This window comes from Bufo bufo, chromosome 1, assembly GCF_905171765.1.
Source record: "Bufo bufo chromosome 1, aBufBuf1.1, whole genome shotgun sequence".
Lineage (NCBI taxonomy): Eukaryota > Metazoa > Chordata > Amphibia > Anura > Bufonidae > Bufo > Bufo bufo.
The window spans coordinates 664305479-664325882 of NC_053389.1; the positions used below are offsets into that span (position 1 = coordinate 664305479).

The 20404-nt window shown below is 41.3% G+C and overlaps 1 protein-coding gene across 2 annotated transcripts in view; it reads right to left on the reverse strand.

Annotated features, from left to right (window-relative positions):
- Positions 1-3626: 3626 nt before the first annotated feature.
- Positions 3627-20404, reverse strand: part of ATP8B4 (ATPase phospholipid transporting 8B4 (putative)) — a 515241-nt gene continuing 498463 nt past the window's right edge. For both annotated transcript variants that reach the window (XM_040414025.1, XM_040414026.1), the window contains 4 exons: positions 12641-12886; positions 11516-11654; positions 9708-9838; positions 3627-6911 (listed from right to left, as the gene is read on the reverse strand). In XM_040414025.1, coding sequence (XP_040269959.1) covers positions 6630-6911; positions 9708-9838; positions 11516-11654; positions 12641-12886 — 798 coding nt within the window. In that variant the 3' untranslated portion in view covers positions 3627-6629. The remainder of the gene's footprint in view (positions 6912-9707; positions 9839-11515; positions 11655-12640; positions 12887-20404) is intronic.

Sequence of the window (20404 nt, forward strand, 5' to 3'; positions counted from 1 at the left end):
GGACAGGTAATGTAGCCACCAATGCATATATTTACCAATATTAATGGAGAAGCAACGCAAATAGAAACTTAGCAGACTAACATCGAATAAGTATTTGCGGCCATTTAAGGGCAAGCAACGCGTCCAGCATTTACAAATTGGTGAACACATAAGGAGTGTGTTACATATCATTGCAAAATTGAAGATATTCTTTATGACATCCATTTTATCACTTCTAATATTTTTATCTTTATTTATCCAATGTATTCTCCATATTTCTAGGTGATTTAGGTTATATTTTCCTTATGTACATAATAGGCAAAGGTTATGGAACATTGATCCACACATATTTGAACTGAGTGCATAGCACCAGGATAACCGACGTTACCATTTGTGTTGACCAATGCTTTATATCTCATCATTATTTAGTACCAATATGCAATCATGATTTAACATGTGATGTGCATGTGACATTCAGTAACACAATTTTTTATATACAAGTTGTATTAGAAGTAAAGGTTTTTTATCGCAATTTTAATATTCCCTGTGTCATCCAGATATTTTGTGTGCCCTCCAATTTTTTTCTCTTTTTATTGCACTAAACCAGTAATAGATTTCAGGCTTCTAAGCAGAAAAAAACCTAAACGCTATTCTCAATATAGTAAGGCCTTTATTATTATTATTATTATTATTATAATAATAATATGACTATATATTATTTATTGTAGTATAGCCTTTTCTTATGGGTTAAACCATTAACTTACCTTTATAATCATACAGTATATTGTGCTTGTGGATAAAGCAGTAATATGTACAGTAAATTAGCTTTCTGAGCAGCTCTCAGTGTGGTAAAACTATAGTACATAGTGTATTAGATAGATAGATGCTACGACAAAGCTCTGCCTTCAGCATATCTAGTCCTGTCAAATAAGGGGGGGGGGGGGGGGGAGTGTGCATAGCACAGGGGGATTTACAAAGCAGTGCTCAAAGGATTCAGCCCCGCCTCCTGGCACTCCAATAATCATTTGCATATGAATAAAAATGCTGATTTTTCTGCAGCTGTTTAGCATACAGACAAAAGAAAGGTATTGTTTTAACCAATCAGCATGATGAGCCCTACCAGCCAGTATGTCTGCTTTAATAGGGTTGATCCTGGTAACCGAGCCGCTTTAAAGGACTATCTACACTTGTCCCTGTTCAGTAGCAATGTGTTACAAAAAAAGAAAAAAAGAAAATTACCGTGCAATGTTCATATGAAAATATTGCCATTAGCACATAGGGTTTAGTAATATGTCATATCTGACAAAAAGAAATAAACCACAAAATGCATTTAATTACTTAGAAACAGTATAATTATAGAAAATATTTTGTATATAAAGCACTTAAATAAATTATGGAACACTATGTACATATGTAAACCTCATGTTACAAAAGAGCGCAAACTCTTTGGTATGACATCATGCCCACAGACAATTGTAACTTCAATATTGCACAAAACAAAAGCTAGACATTTGATAGGAATCTAAAACAATCTATGCCTAAATCATTTCTAAATATATATAGATAGATAGTTATCTATGTTTCATAAATGGCATTTTGCCTTCTGTAAATACATAATGCCATATCAGGATTTTGGATTTCCAAACATGAAAACAGAATAAAGGCTTTTAGCAAACAAAACCAAGACAGTAAAAAACATTGAACATAATAAACCTGTTTTCCAGCACTTTTATCAGAAAATATTGAACAAATGTAGATTGACACAGCACGATCAAAGACTCGTCTATGCATTGGAATACTCCTTATTTCCATATTCTAGGCTGACTGCATATTAGACCCAGGTATTTGTGCATAGCTGAAGCAGAAGGATGCAAACATAGCATAAAATTATATGTTCGTGGAGGTTAATAACTTTGGTATCCTGCCTGGGAGCATACAAATTCAACAGTGCATGGAGTGGAAGCCATAATCCTAGGCCTGCATGACACATAGGGCACAACTACACTGCAACATGTGTCGCATCTTGGATGGATTTTTTGCTACTGTCGTGTCACAGTATGTCGCATGTTGCAGTGCGACATTATAGACTAACATTATAAAAATTGCAGCCTTAAAGGGAACCTGTCACCGGGATTTTGTGTATAGAGCTGAGGACATGGATTGCTAGATGGCCGCTAGCACATCCGCAATATCCATTCCCCATAGCTCTCTGTGCTTTTATTGTGTAAAAAAAACTATTTGATACATATGCAAATGAACCTTAGAGGAGTCCTGTCCCTGAGATGAGTCCAGCACCGCCCCGCATCCTCAATCTCCTCCTTGCTCCCGGACGTCAGAAAGCTAGAGCGCATTGTGAGATTACGGCGTTCTAGCTTTCTGACGTCTGGGAGCAAGGAGGAGATTCTGAGGATGCTGGGCGGTGCTGGGCTCCTTCACGCTGGACTCATCTCAGGTTAATTTGCATATGTATCAAATCGTTTTTTTTACACAATAAAAGCACAGAGGGCTATGGGGAATGGATATTGCGGATGTGCTAGCGGCCATCTAGCAACCCATGTCCTCAGCTCTATACACAAAATCCTGGCGACAGGTTCCCTTTAAGGCCCCTTTAACATGAGCGACTTTTCCGCGCGGGTGCAATGTGTGACGTGAATGCACAGCACCCGCACTGAATCCTGACCCATTTATTTCAATGTGTCTGTGTACATGAGCGTTTTTTTCATCAGTTCTGCGTGAAAACGCAGCATGTTCTATATTCTGCGTTTTTCACGCAGCCCTGGCCCCATAGAAGTGAATGGGGCTTCAGTGAAAAACGCATTGCATCCGCAAGCAAGTGCTGATGCAATGCGTTTTTCACTGATGGTTCCTAGGAGATCTTGTTTGTAAACCTTCAGTTTTTTATTGCACTCGCGTGGAAAAAAACTGAACAACTGAACGCAATCGCAGACAAAACTGACGGAACTTGCTTGCACCCTGAACGCATCCGGAGCCAATCCATCACGTTTGTGTGAGAGGCTTAACAGTTCAAGGGAACTACATTGCTCTGTCACATATGAAACCTTGTAATAAAATGTGCAGCAGTATTCTGCCGCTTCCATCCACATGACAGCCGTGAATCATTGGATGGAAGTGATAACTATATCTGGGTTTACACATTATGTTTTTTTTATGTAGTTTTGAGGCCAAAGCCTGGTATGGATCAGAAGACACACAAAGGAAGGGCTGAGTTGTATCCTTGTTCAATCCATTCTTTGGCATCAAAAACTGCATATAAACCAAGATGTGTAACTTGGTCTAACGACCCTTACAGAGCTCAGCAGAAATAACTAATGAATGTTAGGCTACTTTCTCACTAGCGTTTTGGCTTTCCGCTTCTGAGATCCGTTTCAGGGCTCTCAGAAGCGGTCCAAAACAAATCAGTTTAGCCCCAATGCATTCTGAATGGATAAGGATCCGCTCAGAATGCATCAGTTTGCCTCCGTTCAGTCACCATTCCGCTCTGGAGGCGGACACCAAAACGCTGCCTGCAGCGTTTTGCTGTCAGTCCTGGGATGCGGAGCGAGACGGATCCGTCCTGACACACAATGTAAGTCAATGAGGACAGATCCGTTTTCTCTGACACAATAGAAAACGGATCCGTCCCCCATTGACTTTCAATGGTGTTCATGACGGATCAGTCATGGCTATAGAAGACATAATACAACCAGATCCGTTCATGACGGATCCACAAAAAACGCTAATGTGAAAGTAGCCTAATGTGAAAACACAATAAGAAGAAGCAAATAAACAGATTACAATTTCAAGGCTAAACAGATAATTTGCCATAACATTGTGTCTGCAGCCAGAGAGCCATTGTCTGATTTTTCTGACACCTTACACAAGGCATTTATACGATTAGTCCTGCAAAAATAACGTAGCAGTGGTACTACGCTGTACATGACAGATATTCTAACGTAATGGCTTCATCTAAGAACATCCCTAAAGTTCGCCATGTCACGTTGGCAAGGTCTCCAAAACCTAGAGATCTTGGTTATAAGTCGGATCACGGCACAAACTGTTTCCTCTACTCTAACTGATCAGTTAATTAGAATGCAATATTTAGAGCCGATTAAGTGGAAGGTGCACATTTTTGGAAAATAAGGAAGCTGGTCAACTCAGTCAAAGTAAAATATGGCATTAGCAAAGCCAAAACTCTGTCTCAATCTTTATGTAGTGCTTGGTCTTAGGGGCAGGTTGGAAGCTTTTCACCCATCGTATGTTGGCACCTGCCATCATCTCTGGAGTAGTGCTTTGTGATGCTATATCATAAAGCCTCACAATACAAAAGTGAGTGAAAGGCACAGTGTTTTTGGAGAAAATTTTGTCCTTCACTTCAACCCTAGCAGACTGTGCTGGGATTCATATAATACAGTACAAAGATGCTGCCCCATCATACAAGAAACGTGTATAGTTGGTAAACTAGCACTTTCTAGCATTCAATGTACACATGTATCTGGTCATCATTGTGAAAAACATACAGTGGGTTAAAGGTAAAATCAATCCTGTCAATGCAGACAAAAGAGAAAGCATTAGGGGACAGGTATAAAAACTAGGGCAAAGGAAAAATGGACTACTTGACAATAACAACCAATCAGATCACTGATTCATTTTCCAATGAGAAGTGGAAATTGATTGGTTACCATAGGTCACTACCCTGGTTTTCCGTTGCACCCGTTTTGATGCATCTCCTTCACTGTTGAATTTGAGGTGTGAACAAGTACATACTATATAGACTGCTGTGCATTACTGATATGTTTTGGAAAAACCATGTACTGCAGCACAGTTCAAAGAATGCCCCATAAAAACAAACAAAAAAAAAAAATCACAAAAGTTAACAAGGGAACAGAAAACAGTGAGGTCGCTTTTTCCAATTCTAGTTACTATTTTCCTCGCTCAGTTTAGAAGTTTCTTGACGTAAATGCATAAGGTTGTTTATTGTGTCTGGGTGCCCTCTGACAGCCAGCTTCTGAATTTATACGTTCCATTTATTTTTAGTGGTTAGGACACATAGAAAATGGCATTCCAGTGCTACCACAAAAGATGCTGGACGTTTTTAACAATTATTGAATTTGGAAATTGGGTTGGAACTGAGATATAAAGAGCCTTATAGCAAACAGCATTCCTTAACAGAGCCTCGTCATGGACAAAACCATTTACCTTTCTAATGTATTAGCGAACATCCTAAGACATAGTCCATTTTTTAAAATATACTTTCCCATAATTAATTTTTAGGACATCAGATCTACCAAAATATTGTATCCCAATCGTGGAGCGAGAGCCTCCCTTAATTCCTATGTATTTTATTATAAGGGAAATAACCATGTACAGCTATGTCTTTGCCAATACTGTGAGCTGCATATTCTCGAAACTGATGGATGTGCCAACTAATGAAGCTCCATTAAACTGACTTTTATGACTAGTTTTATTAACATCTCATAAAACTTAATTATTGGAAAGACTTTAATTCACGGTGAAAAAGAACCAAAAAATAAAATAAAAGAATAGCTGATATGATATAAATGAATATCCCCTGAGAAAATGGTTTAATTGGTGAAGGCACACAGATAATGACATGTGTGAAACAAAGCATCTGACTAAAGATACCCAGCACAAGGATTGGCTGACTGGTGGTCTATTTCACCTCCAGCAGAATTTAGATCACAATAGTTGTATAAAGAATTAGTTAATTCCAAGTGACTGATAACCTGATGTATAGTCATGGCACCTGTTTTCACATTCATAAAGCTGAAAAGGCTAAAATGGAAAATAAACATTCATCTTGTATTAGAAGAAATGTGATAGGTTCCACTTGGAACAGAACTCAGAAATGCAATCTGCTTTGTAGCACACATTAGACACTGGCCATACCAAAGTTATATATGGCATTCTAATAGGAAACCACTTTATAAGTCAAAGCCACAAGTACTGCAGTTAGCTGGGATAATGACTTGATGAAAAATAAACAACTCTAAAGTATTTAACTTGCAAGAAAGCTAATGACGGTTCTGAGTAGTGATAAATTCCCAGTGAAGGAAAGATTCTTGTGATCAACAGTAGCAGCAAGTCAATATTCTTCTTAAGTATAACGGTAACTTTTCTGGAAGCAAAATATACTATGCAGTTACTATCTTGGAGAATGCTCTATGATGGAGAAACTGTGCAATATTGGTCTTGACACTATAAAATGGTCCTTCTAAAACTATATCATAACTATACAATTATAATCCTAAAACATTCCAAAGAAAAAGGCTTTAACAGTTCAGAAAGCAAATGCCCTCGACATTCAATGAGAAACCTGTTTAAACAGTTGTAGGTCAGAAAATGACAAGTCTACAGTGCGGATTTATTGTCCTGTATCACAGTAAGGAGTTCGGAAAGGTGTAGGAATTTCTCAAATGGTCCTTTTCCTGAACAGTGTTTTTTAATATAAGAGGTGACTTTCCATGCACAGATGGGACAGGACTTTGCTGTTTCGGGATGATCCATTTTTAGAAGATGTACATCATCTCCCTTTGGTGTTGAGTAACACAGTGCAAAAATATGGCCACAACATAAAGTTAATAAAAAAAAAACAAAAAAAGCAAAAACCCCGAGGTATGGTTTCATATTAATTATAATTTTGAAATCTTGTCACTACTGAAGCTATTAAAATTCTCAGCTGTCTTCTTTCGTAGATTTTCTATCCAGCTTGTGCTGCTCAGCATTGTTCTTGCTAAGCCTGATGAAGATTGAGGCTCATTTAACCGCATGTTTTTACCAGAAGTAATGAGTTCACCGTAGCCTTCCTGATGAGCAAAGGCATATCCAGATCTCCTGGAGCTTGTTCTATGCACCCTGCGCATGGGGTTCGCCAATGGTTTTCTCTTATTCTTAGCCTGCTGCAAGTATCGAACCTTTAAAGGTTTAAAAAAAAAAAAAAAGTTATGCATTAGACATGCTAAGAAGATTATGTGACCAGATAAATCAGCTTGCTATGGTAAATGCAATGCTTACTAATTCTATATAATTATTTTTATTGACACTGAGGCAGATTTATAGAATACTGACACATATGCCTTCCACAACATTAAAGTGTAACTGCCATTTATTTATTTTTTCTTCTAATGTGTAGGGACAGTTATAGGGAACATTTTTCTAAAACACTTTATTTAGAGAACTTGCACAACAAACAGCAGCGCTCACTGTGAAGAAGGCCGGGGTTATTTTTTTTCCCTCCCTGACGGCTCCTATATATTTCTAGAAATCAACATACCTACATACTATAAATATATATGCTCTGCGCACGTTCTCTAAATAAAGTGTTCTAGATAAATGTTCCCTATCACTGTCCCTACATATTAAAAGAAGAAAAACATGACAGTTACACTTTATAGGGGTAATGCAGACCTGCAAAGGGAAGATGACTTACCTGCTTTCTGGCATCGGATCCCTGCTCCTTTTCCTGCAAGCCTAGGCTCCAGCAATGTCAACATCTGTTTTGATATCGCTGCAGCCAATCATTGGCCATGGCGGTGTCCAGCTCCCCTTGCACCATGGCAAATGGTCACACGACGAAAGGGGAGCTGCTGCACATGTTGACATCACTGGAGTCCAGCAGAAGGAGCCAGGCATGTAGGAGGAGAGGGGAGCCAGCACCAGGAAGCAGGTAAGTCATCTTCCCTTTGCAGGTCTGGCAGAATGGGGGGAGTTGCCCCCCCCCCCCATTCTTGCACAACCCCTTTAATGGTTTTAGACACTTTTTCTGCCGCCCTTGAAAATAGGGTGTAAGTAAGTGGTATAAACATAGGTTACACTCTACATTTATCAGTCAGCATAAGCCACTGTGATACATGTTTGAGACTGTCTAAGGTTAGGACAAAAACAGTGGCACACCTCAGGTTGTGTGATATTGCAGTTGAGTCTAATTTACTTCAAAGGAGCGAAACTGTAATACCAGACACAACTGTGGCCTTTCCTGGTAAAAAGCTGCCACTTTTTCCCAATCCTGTACAACCACTTTAAAGGGTTTCTGTCACCCCGCAAAACTCATTTTTTTTTTTTTGGATAGTTAGATTCCTCATAGTGCGATATAGCAGAATATAATGCTCTTACTTACTTTCATGCGGCCGATTCTTTATAAAACGAACTTTTATAATATGTAAATGAGGGCTCTACCAGCAAGTAGGGCGTCTACTTGCTGGTAGCTGCTGCAGAAATCCGCCCCCTCGCCGTGTTGATTGACAGGGCCAGCCGGGATCTCCTCCTCCGGCCGGCCCTGTCAGTAATTCAAAAATCGCGCGCCTCGCGTCATTCGGCGCAGGCGCTCTGAGATGAGGAGGCTCGTATCCTCAGCACTCCCTCAGTGCGCCTGCGCCAATCACGTCTTCTCTTTCGGTGATGTCATCGGCGCAGGCGCACTGAGGGAGTGCTGAGGATACGACCCTCCTCATCTCAGAGCGCCTGCGCCGAATGACGCGAGGCGCGCGATTTTTGAATTACTGACAGGGCCGGCCGGAGGAGGAGATCACGGCTGGCCCTGTCAATCAACACGGCGAGGGGGCGGATTTCTGCAGCAGCTACCAGCAAGTAGACGCCCTACTTGCTGGTAGAGCCCTCATTTACATATTATAAAAGTTCGTTTTATAAAGAATCGGCCGCATGAAAGTAAGTAAGAGCATTATATTCTCCTATATCGCACTATGAGGAATCTAACTATCCAAAAAAAAAAAAATGAGTTTTGCGGGGTGACAGAAACCCTTTAATACAACATACCAGTGCTGCAATTAATAGAAATGAAGAGGAAATTGCTGTTTTGCAGAGGTTTCCTATCTAACCCCTTTCCATTTTCTGTGAGTGAGTAATGCAGTCAGTGTCCGCATTCCGACATAAGTAATGTGAGGGATCACTGAGGGAGCCTGGATATAACGGACAACCAGGGTCCTGTGCAACAGCTGAAATTGGAAATAACTAAGATCCCAGAAGTTTAATCCCTCAGATGCCAGGGTCTATAGCAAATCTAGCATCTGAGCAGTTAGAGAGATCTCCCTCTGTCCACCGTTCCCCCGCCTTGAAACCAGTCACGGGATGCTGGGGAGATGGCATGGCATCAAGGGGCCTTCTCAAGGGCCCCAAATAAGAAATTAGTCAGTTTCCCAAAATTAGATCCAATTCATTAGATTTGGTGTGAAAAAATCTGTTCTGAATCAGAAGTACTCCAATTGCCCTGAAAAGTTTTGTTTCACACTCTGAGGTCTCCCAGGAGACCCTTTCAAGTTCTTTATCACCAAGACAGCGTTAGTACAGAAGTATTACATTGTATCACAGGGGACTGTCTGTCTTCAGAAAATGTAAAATTGGTGTCAGAATGTGGCAACAATGTGGAAACAAAAGCTGCTCACCAGCAGAAGATCACATCACTCACTTGTCTTTTGTAATACAAACTGTATTCACCAACTTAGTGCGACGTTTCGACCGTCATGGTCTTTTTCAAGTTTGGATTACACAAGACAAGCGAGTGCTGCGGTCTCCTTACAAGTTTTGCGTACTGCTGGGGGAGCTTCAGACTGGCACCACCACTAAAAGGTTGTATTTACTTTATTTTTCTATCATTGTGCTGCTACACAAATTTTCTTTTTTCTATCACCAGCAGAAGATGGCATAAAAATTAACAGAAATGATAACATAAATTGTACAGCTATTGTATTACTCACCTTATCGCTGAGTGTTGGTCGTAAATCCACCTTCAAGAAGCGGAAGGTCAGCACAGGTATGACACAAATCACAGTGGTCAGGAATATTACTAACCAAACACTTTTTTGACTTAGGGAATTCCTGGCATTTCCTGTTGAAAATAAAATTTAGAACAAACGATGAATTTACATGATGCTTAACATTTCTGTGTCCGCAACTTTCAAAAAGAAGTAATAAAATGTACTTACAGTATATATTTTATGCAGTCATATTCTGCTGTGCTTTTAAGGGCTTTCCCACAATAGGCATTTATCACCTATCCTATGCATAGATGATAAATGTCTGACCCCTGGAAGGACCACCACTGGACCACCAGGATGAATAGAGGCTAGGTCTTGAGCCACTTGTTCTCCCTCACTGCACAACTGCAATGAAGAAGTGAGGGGAGTTCTCTCCAGCTTCCCCTAGCCCCACAGACACAAAATAGAGCACCAAGGAGCATGCTCAACTCGGGTCTCAGGTTTAAATCAAGGACAACATCACCATGGAGTGTGTGCTCCCATGGTTGTGTGGGCCAATTTCATAGAAAAGCAAAAAACCTGCGAGTGTGTGTCTGAGACACCAGCTGTGACAAGGCGGCAATCTGTGCACAGCACTGCTGAATATGATGGTGCTACATAAAGAATTTATTATAATATAAGTAAATTAAGCTCTAGGTAGAGATACTACAGGCTCCAGTCAGGCTAAATAAAAGCGTGTATTGTGTAAGGAATACTGACACCACTGGGTAATGTGTTATTTAGAAATCACAGATATAGTATTAAGATATTTTTAGATGAAACTAACAACCGCATTTTCCGCACTAAAAGATGCACCCAGTTTCAGACAACAAAAAAAAAAAAAATCGGAAAAAAACCCAACAAAACTGGTTTCTATTTATTAAAGCTTCCCTGGCGGTTTAATGAAGTTGAGGGGCCAATGTCAGTAACTTGCACACACAGCTTGCTGAATACACATCTGACATAACACAACCCTGCTACACAACCCTGCACACAACAAACACAGCTCTGCAATACGCACAGAACAAACTGTGCTACATGTACATGAAGACAGCTATGGTACATACACACAGCCCTGTTTCATGCACTCACACGCATACACAGCACTGTAACACACACACACATATGTTAACTCTTAGCGTACATCTTTAGTAATAGACATATGGTACTGCTTTAATCTTTTTTCCTGCACTTCCTGTCTGGCCCTGCCCACTGGTGACATCATGGAAGGTCCTTGTAAGTACCGAGCTTTCATCTTCGCTTTCCTCTCACAGCTTGGGGGGGGGAACCTTCAGCTACACCTCTCTCACTGATCGGGCAAAGCGCTGTATGAGTGCTCATGCTAGATCATCAACGAAAGCAGTCATGGGGTCTGGCACTGCTGGACCACCCTGACTGTGGACTATAAGATGTAGACACTTTTTAGCAAGATTTTTTTCTTGCTAAAAAAGTATGTCTTATAGTCCAGAAAATACAGTACATCATAATGAAAGCAACAAATCCCTGAGGTGTAGCAGCGCAACCAAGGCAAAAGCTATCAATGGGATCAGGTCTACAAACCTCGCAGCTGTGGTACAAAACCAAAATAGATCGCAATCCAGCTTCATTAAGTGAATGCTAGTGGATTTATTCACTCAAGGCACAAAACTTTTAGTTGCTCAAACCTTTAAAAATGATTATATTTAATAAAGAAAAACCACAAGAAACACCATAGGTAGTACATCAAACTGGTATTTTACTAACAGCTAAAATCCACTCATTTAACTTACCTACAAAAGGGAAATGACTGGGGAAAATATCAAAAATCCCATCCCCATGCATGGCAAATAAGATGGAGAAGTACACAGCCAGGCTGCCCCAGATGAAGAAATGGTTAATAGCTGTCCAATAACTGGTGTCCAGACCAATCTGTAACACAACCACACCACATATTAGATGCTATATGCGAAAGATGCCTGAAGGGACATTATGCTAAATAGTCACTATTATAACTGTTCACATACATGATAGAAATCTTTAGTCTGGATGAACAAATTCAGGAAATCAGTCTGTATTCTGCTTACAGGCAGCGGCGGGAAGGGAGGGAGTTGCAGCTGCAAATATGGGTCACTCCTGCACCTAACAAGAGCGGCTCCAATACTTGCATTATGCTAGGAAATTGTAAACCGTTTCACCAAATGTTTAGCCAGAAAGAGAAATTACATTATACCCGTTGGCAGTTGAGAGAAAAACAGCAGCAGATGGAACGTGTGAAAATAGCCCCAGGCTGAGTTCACACTTATTGTTGTTTGCACCAATATGTGATGATGTTTTTTTTTTAAGTGCCAGTAATTTACTGTAACTATTATTTAATTAAAAAACAAAAACAGAAAATTGCATGATTCTAGCGTCTCTAAATCTTGCATACATCTGTCTGGGTGTTCACATTATTATTAGAAAAAGGCTGCCACTTGCTAAAACTACACATTTTATCACATAAATAAAATAAAGCAGAGTTCACATCACCTCTATATTTTTCCATTGTTCGGATCTGTTAGAGAAGCAGATAACAGAAGTGCCAAATAGAGCACATAACTGACCCAAATGGAGCTGAACAGACACCATTGACTACAATGGAGTCCGTTCAGTGTCCATTGGGAATCCCGTTTTTTACTGGACAAAAAAGTTCTGTATGCAAGACTTTGTAGTCAGGTCTTTTTCGCGGAATCGGCAACAGAGACCTTGAAGGCAGCCTCCATCGCACATGTGAACTTGGCCTAAAGATATTTTAGTGGGTTTCTTTCTAGGCTTAAGAAAAAGAAAGCTCACGCTTTGATAAAAATAAAGACAACAACACACAATTTGCTGAATACTGTAAAAATCTATCTATAAACAATACAAAGAAGAGAGCTTACCTGGACACTGACAACTATTACTAGACTTGTAGCAACAGTGACAGCAAAGGACTGATAGTCTGATATATGTTTTCCATCTTCCCCGGCTGTGTTAAAAAATGCTCCAAAAGGTATGAAGAATAGGGCAAAAGACGTATAAATGCCATGTAACACACAAATAAAAAAGCGCCGCTTGTTGAACAGAAGGTTCAGCTGGCCTGGTTCATACAATTTAGTGTAGTCCATACAGTTTTGCTCATTCACATCCTAAAAACAGATAACACAATGTATATTAGTGTAAATTGAATGTATTATTACAGTATGCACGGAATCAGATTCGCTTTGTTCTATACAACCAGGCCTGAAATTGAAGCAAAGTTGTATTGTCATGGAACAAAAGAGTTAATTAGATTTTCAAGCAATCATGACAGCACCGCAAATATAGAATATATTCGGAGAATATAAGACAGAGCCTTGCCATATGCTACAATGGCTACAGACTATGAGAGATACTCTGTAGTATAAACATATCCATATTTTTTGCTGCTACACAAAATATATAAAAATAAAAAAAATCACCCAAAAAACTAATATAAGCGAGAGAATATGGCTGTTGTGGATTCTGGAAAATAAATTTACTGGTAAGTGTAATTATCATTTTTCCCTTCACCCACAACAGAACCAAAGAGAGAGTAACAGAGGAGAAACTTCCTTATGGAGGGACCATACTTGCAATACCTTTATTCCCAGAGAAAGTGAGAACCAAATTGCAGCACTAGAAATTTGTTTGATAGAGGAAATAGCCCTCTCAACCCAATAGAGGGACAGAGCTGTAGTGGAATGGGTCCTTAGCCCTGATGGAGGAATTTGGCTTGGCGCTTAGTAGGCCAGGGGAATGGCCAATCTGATCCGTTCTCTTGTCTGGGTCCTGAAATAGAATGAATAGGGAACTATATCTGCTACAACAGCATGCTGAGGGCAGAGACCTGTCTAAGAGCTATGTTCTAGTGCGTAAATATCATATCACTATGTACTATAGCTTCACCACACTGAGATCTGCTCAGAAAGCTAATCTACATATTACTGCTTTATTTACCGGCACAATGTATGATTAGAAAGACACTATTAATGTGTGACAGCTTCTAAGCATAGAAAAAAATTCACTTATATATGTGGTAATGCTATGCTATAGCTTAGTGGTAGTCACAGGAGATATGTTTTCTTTCTGTTATTTTTTTCTCTCTCTTATTTAAAACCATAATACAAGGCTATACTATAATAAATATTACATCATCATATAATAATAATTAAAAAAAAAGCCCTTACTATATATATATATATATTTTTTTTTGCTAAAATATATTACTAGTTTATTTACAGGCACAATATATGATTATAAAGAAACCAGTAAAACGTTGTAGCTTCATAAAAAAAAGAAAAAAGAAAAAGAAAAAAAAGAAAAACCAAAACATTATTCTCAATACGATATTGATAGAAAATGTTGACGCCTCTCCCAAGACTCAAACCTTGGATCTCTACATGCAAAACCAACTTAACAACTAAGCTGCAACATTATCACACAAAGATGTGTGTTTTTCCCGTGCCAATAAGCTAACACATCTTACTAGTGTCTTTATACTCATATATTGTGCCTGTGAATACACCAGTAATACAGTCCTGATCAAAAGTTTAAGACCACTTGAAAAATGGCAAAAAATCATATTTAGCATGTCTGGATCTTAACAAGTTTCCAAGTAGAGCTTCAACATGCAACAAGAAGAAATGGGAGTGAGACAAAACATTTTTTGAGCATTCAATTTAATGAAAACAACGAATAAACTGAAACAGGCTGTTTTTCAGCTGATCAAAAGTTTAGGACCACACCTCCAAAAAAAAACTAAACCCCCCCAAAACAGAAATCCAACTTCCAAACATGAACTCAGTAATGAGTAGCTCCGCCGTTATTGTTTATCACTTCAAAAATTTGTTTCGGCATGCTTGATGCAAGCGTTTCCATGAGGTGGCCGCACGAAGGCCATCTACTCTCTGGAACTGTTGTCCATTTTTGTAAACTTCCCTTGCCATCCATCCCCAAAGGTTCTCAATTGGATTTAGATCAGGGGAACACGCAGGATGGGCCAAAAGAGTGATGTTATTCTCCTGGAAGAAGTCCCTTGTCCTGCGGGCATTGTGTACTGTAGCGTTGTCCTGTTGAAAAACCCAGTCGTTACCACACAGACGAGGGCCCTCAGTCATGAGGAATGCTCTCTGCAACATCTGGACATAGCCAGCGGCCGTTTGACGTCCCTGCACTTCCTGAAGCTCCATTGTTCCACTGAAGGAAAAAGCACCCCCTCCACTGTGGCGCGTAGAAAACATCTCAGGTGGGATCTGCTTGTCATGCCAGTAACGTTGGAAACCATCAAGGTTAAATTTTTTCTCAGAGAATAAAACTTTCTTCCACCTTTGAATGTCCCATGTTTGGTGCTCTCTTGCAAAGTCCAAACGAGCAGTTCTGTGGGGTTCAAGGAGACGAGGTCTTTGAAGACGTTTTTTGTTTTTGAAGCCCTTCAGTCTCAGATGCCGTCTGATGGTTATGGGGCTGCAGTCAGCACCAGTAAGGGCCTTAATTTGGGTCGAGGATCGTCCAGTGTCTTGACGGACAGCCAATTGGATTCTCCGGCTCAGTGCTGATGACATTTTTTTGGGTCTTCCACTTGACTTTTTTGTTCAATAACCCTCAGGATCATTTAAGAAATTCCAAATGACTGTCTTACTGCGTCCCACCTCAGCAGCGATGGCGCGCTGTGAGAGACCCTGCTTATGCAGTTCAACAACCCGACCACGTTCAAAAAGGGAGAGTTTTTTTGCCTTTGCCATCACAACGTGTGACTACCTGACAGAAAAGGACAATGAATCCACATCTTTGCACAGATTTGGCCTTTTAAAGGCATGTGGTCCTAAAATTTTGATCAGCTGAAAAAAAGCCTGTTTCAGTTTAATCGTTATTTTCAATTACCATATTTTTCGCCCTATAAGACGCACCGGCCCATAAGATGCACCTAGGTTTTTGAAGAGGAAAATAAGAAAAAAAATCATGTCATGGGGGATCTGTGGATGGTGAACTGTCATGGGGGATCTGTGGATGGCGAACTGTCAGGGGGGGATCTGTGGATGGCGAACTGTCAGGGGGGATCTGTGGATGGCGAACTGTCAGGGGGGATCTGTGGATGGCGAACTGTCAGGGGGGATCTGTGGATGGCGAACTGTCAGGGGGGATCTGTGGATGGCGAACTGTCAGGGGGGATCTGTGGATGGCGAACTGTCATGGGGGATCTGTGGATGGCGAACTGTCATGGGGGATCTGTGGGTGACACTTATGGGGGATCTGTGGGTGACACTTATGGGGGATCTGTGGGTGACACTTATGGGGGATCTGTGGGTGACACTTATGGGGGATCTGTGGGTGACACTTATGGGGGATCTGTGGGTGACACTTATGGGGGATCTGTGGGTGACACTTATGGGGGATCTGTGGGTGACACTTATGGGGGATCTGTGGGTGACACTTATGGGGGATCTGTGGGTGGCTCTTATTGGGGTCTCTGGATGGCACTGTTATGGGGATCTGTGTATGACAGTTATGGGGGGGATCTGTGTATGACACATAAATAGCATCTTATGCTATGTGTCATACACAAATCCCCTCCATAACAGTGTCCCTGTAGTGAATGACCCTCAATACAGGGGGTGGGGGTCGTATCTGCTTTTATAATAACAGCAGGGCCCGTGCAGTGACTGTATTCTACTACACGGGCCCCGCTCACTGTATAATCGTATCTGTAATAGTTAATTATGTATATACCGGTAATCGCATAATCAGCGCTACTTACAACTACAAGCGTTCGGTTATACGATTATACAGTGAGCGGGGCCCGTGTAGTAGAATACAGTCACTGCACGGGCCCCGCTGTCATTATAAAAGCAGATGCCAGCCCCTCCTCCCTCACAGCTGATGTATCATTGAAAATACGGCAAAATCAGCAGCATTTGCCCCATAAGACGCACTGCTATTTCCCCCCCACTTTTGGGGGGAAAAAGTGCGTCTTATAGGGCGAAAAATACGGTAATTGAATGCTCAAAAAATGTTTTGTCTCGCTCTCATTTCTTCTTGTTGCATGTTGAAGCTCTACTTGGAACCTTGTTAAATTCCAACAATGTAGAATATGATTTTTTTGCCATTTTTCAAGTGGTCTTAAACTTTTGATCAGGACTGTATGTAGATTAAAGGGTTTCTACGACCACATTTTGACCTAATTAGCTGTCAGACACTAGCGATCTGCTAGTGTCTTCTGTACCTAACCATGCTATTGTAATTCCTTTCTCTGCAGCGGTTACCCTAAAAAACATAGTTTTATTGGTATGCAAATGAGCCTCTAGGTGCTATGGGGGTGTCTTTTCAGCACCTAGAGGCTCCGTCCACTCACCATTTCTGCCGCCCAGCGTGCTCCAGCCCGCCCCTCTCCTCTAGATTGACAGCCTACTCGCGCCTGCGCTTCTGTATTCGGCGCAGTGACTGTTGGACTGCTCCCTGCGCCGTAATCGGCGCAGGCGCAGTGAAGATGCCGGCGCAGGGAGACAGTCACTGCGCCGAATTCGGCCGAGATGGAGAGAAGTAGACTGTCAATCTAGAGTAGAGAGGCGGGCTGGAGCGCGCTGGGCGGCAGAAATGGTGAGTGGACGGAGCCTCTAGGTGCTGAAAAGACACCCCCATAGCACCTAGAGGCTCATTTGCATACCAATAAAACTACGTTTTTTAGGGTAACCGCTGCAGAGAAAGGAATTACAATAGCATGGTTAGGTACAGCAGACACTAGCAGATCGCTAGTGTCTGACAGCTAATTAGGTCAAAATGTGGTCGTAGAAACCCTTTAACTTTCTGAGCAGATCTCAATATGGTGAAGCTACAGTAAATTGTGGAAATGATATGTAGATGCTAGGACACAACTCTGCCCTCAGCATGTCTAGCTTTGTCAATCAAGGGGAGGGAGGAGTATGCAGAGCACAGGGGGTGTTACAAAGCAGTGCTCAAAGGACTCAGCCCCGCTTTTGGGTGCTCAAAATACTAATTTGCATATGAATAAAAATGCAGATTTTTCTGCAGCTGTTCATCATACAAACAAAAGAAAGGTATCGTTTTAATCAACATGATGAGCCCTACCAGCCAGCATGCCTGGTTTAATAGGGTTGATCCTGGTGACAGAGCCTCTTAAAGGTAGGTTTCAGCGCAACAACGTACAGTTGGCTGCTTAGTGAAGAAGACCTCTGCATTTATATGCAGCTCTCTTCTTCACTGTATGAGGACGAGCGATCGATATTGTGATCGCTCGTCCCCATACAGAATTATAGTTTCTGGACAGTAGATGACTGTTTAGACAGCACAATCTGCTGCCCAAAAACTATTATTGGAGTGCCGGCACGAATGAAAGGATCACCCGATGAATGAGCATTTTGATCGGCGGCACATTTAGATGGGCAGATTGACAGGAATAAGCGTTCGCATGAACGTTCGTTTCTGATAATCTGCCCGATTATTGGGCAGTGTAAATCTACCTTAAAGGGATTCTGTCACCAGGATTAACGATATAGCGATATTTATATGTGCCCATTAGTGTCCATGCAGTGTTTAAAATGATCCCACTGTTTATGCTCTGTGTGTGTTAGATTCTTAGAAAAAACAATCTTATTGATATGTAAATCACCTCTGTCAGGAGCCCAAGGGGTTGTCCCGCGATACGTTGGAGCCCAGCCACGCACATCGATCCGGAGCCCAGCACTGCCTACCACTTAATTTATTCACTCCACTATCCCTCACGTCAGTTCTTCTCAGTGCCGTCATCTCGCGCAGGCGCAGTGGAAACTGTAGTCTGCGCCCGTGCGGACTACTGGCACCGGCTTCAACGAGTCAACTGCGCATGCGTCGGCAACCTCTGCGCGAGATTACGGCACTGAGAAGAACTGACGTCAGGGATAGTGGAGTGAATAAATTAAGTGGTAGGCGGTGCTGGGCTCCAGATCGTTGGGGGCGCGGCTGGGCTCCAACGTATCGTGGGACAACCCCTTGGGCTCCTGACAGAGGTGATTTACATATCAGTAAGATCGTTTTTTATAAGAATCTAACACACACAGAGTATAAACAGTGGGATCATTTTAAACACTGCATGGAGACTAATGAGCACATATAAATATCGCTATATCGTTAATCCTGGTGACAGAATCCCTTTAAGGAATCAAAGAGATTTGGAGTTCGTCTAAGGGTGCTGGCACACAGTGCAGTTCTTACATGCATTCAGGATGCAGTTTTTTTTTTTGTAGCTAGCTGAAATTAATGAAATAATTTCCACTATGGAGAACACTAGGGTTTATTGAGGCTGCTAAATTGCAAACTGCATCCTGAATGCATGTCAGAACTGCACTGTGTGCCAGCACCCTAATTGGGAGTGGGAGGAAGGGTGTCGATGTAATGTGTCATAAACCCAGGTGTAAGTAATGACTGGAATGTTATCAATTTAAAATTTCTTTTTAATCTTTCTCTCCCTGCCGGTCTTAAAATCACATTTAAGTCTATGATACTGTAGTCTGGTCTAGAGAAGTGTATCCCCACAGGTGTGTACAGTTTTTCTTTTACTGTGTGCCTATGTAAATTCATACTAGAACAGAGATTTAGCATGGTTTCTCCAATATAGATGCAGTCATTGGGGCACTTTGTGCATTGTATCATGTACATCACATTGGAGGATGCACATGAGAAAGTGCCAGTGATTTTGTAGTCCGGTTGTGTGTTGGGTAAGTGGACGGTGTCCGTTGATAAGATGTGGTAAGTTTGGTGGTTGTTTGAAGGAGAGGAGAGATCGATGTTCGAAAACATGCTTCAGTCTGTTATCTTGTTGTGGAATATTGGTTGGAGATCGGAAGCAATTCTCCCCAAGATGTTCACACTGTGGTTGTAGATGACCACAAAAGGCACCCTGCTGTTGTCGTCTTTTTACTATAATAGGGACAGACACCAAAGATTTTCTCCAGATCCTGGTATAGTGTTATCTTCTTCCTGCTCTTTAGAAATTAGAAAACCGTTTGCAAGCTAGCAGCTGCATTTCAAATTCGAGAGAGTTAAGTGGAGGCTGTGAATCTGGGGATGCTACGTTGGGCCTTGACTACCGTCAGTTCTGTTAGGTTTAAAGAAAATTTCGTTTTAGTCCATTGCCCCTGAAACACTTGTGGGACTTGCCTCGATGGTAATAGTCACCTGGCTGGATATTCTCCAGGGGACTCCCTGGGACAGGTTCTACAGTTGTGATCCTTATGTCACCTTTTCCAGAGTACTTTCAGATACTCTGACTTTTCTTTCCAGGTGACCCATATATTCTTGTCCCAGACTGAAAAGATCTTCCACTACAGGTCATCAGCATGACACTGAGCGCAGTGTACAAGCCATTAAACACCTAGAATTGACATTTCTAGGCATTGAATTTTCACTTTTTTCCTTTGGAAGTAGACATCTTTGGAAGTAAGAATCCAGGATGATAACCAGGAAAGTATTTCATGGAAGTAGGTCTTGACTTTTTGTGGTAAATAATCCATCCAAGCTTTGTTAGAAAAGAGCAGGGGCGCACACCCTGCGGCCCGGTGGCCACATGCAGCCCTCGATACCATTCTGTGCGGCCCCCAACCATCTGGTAACAGCAATGTATATCTTTGCCTTGTGGCTGCTCACATGTATCTTTT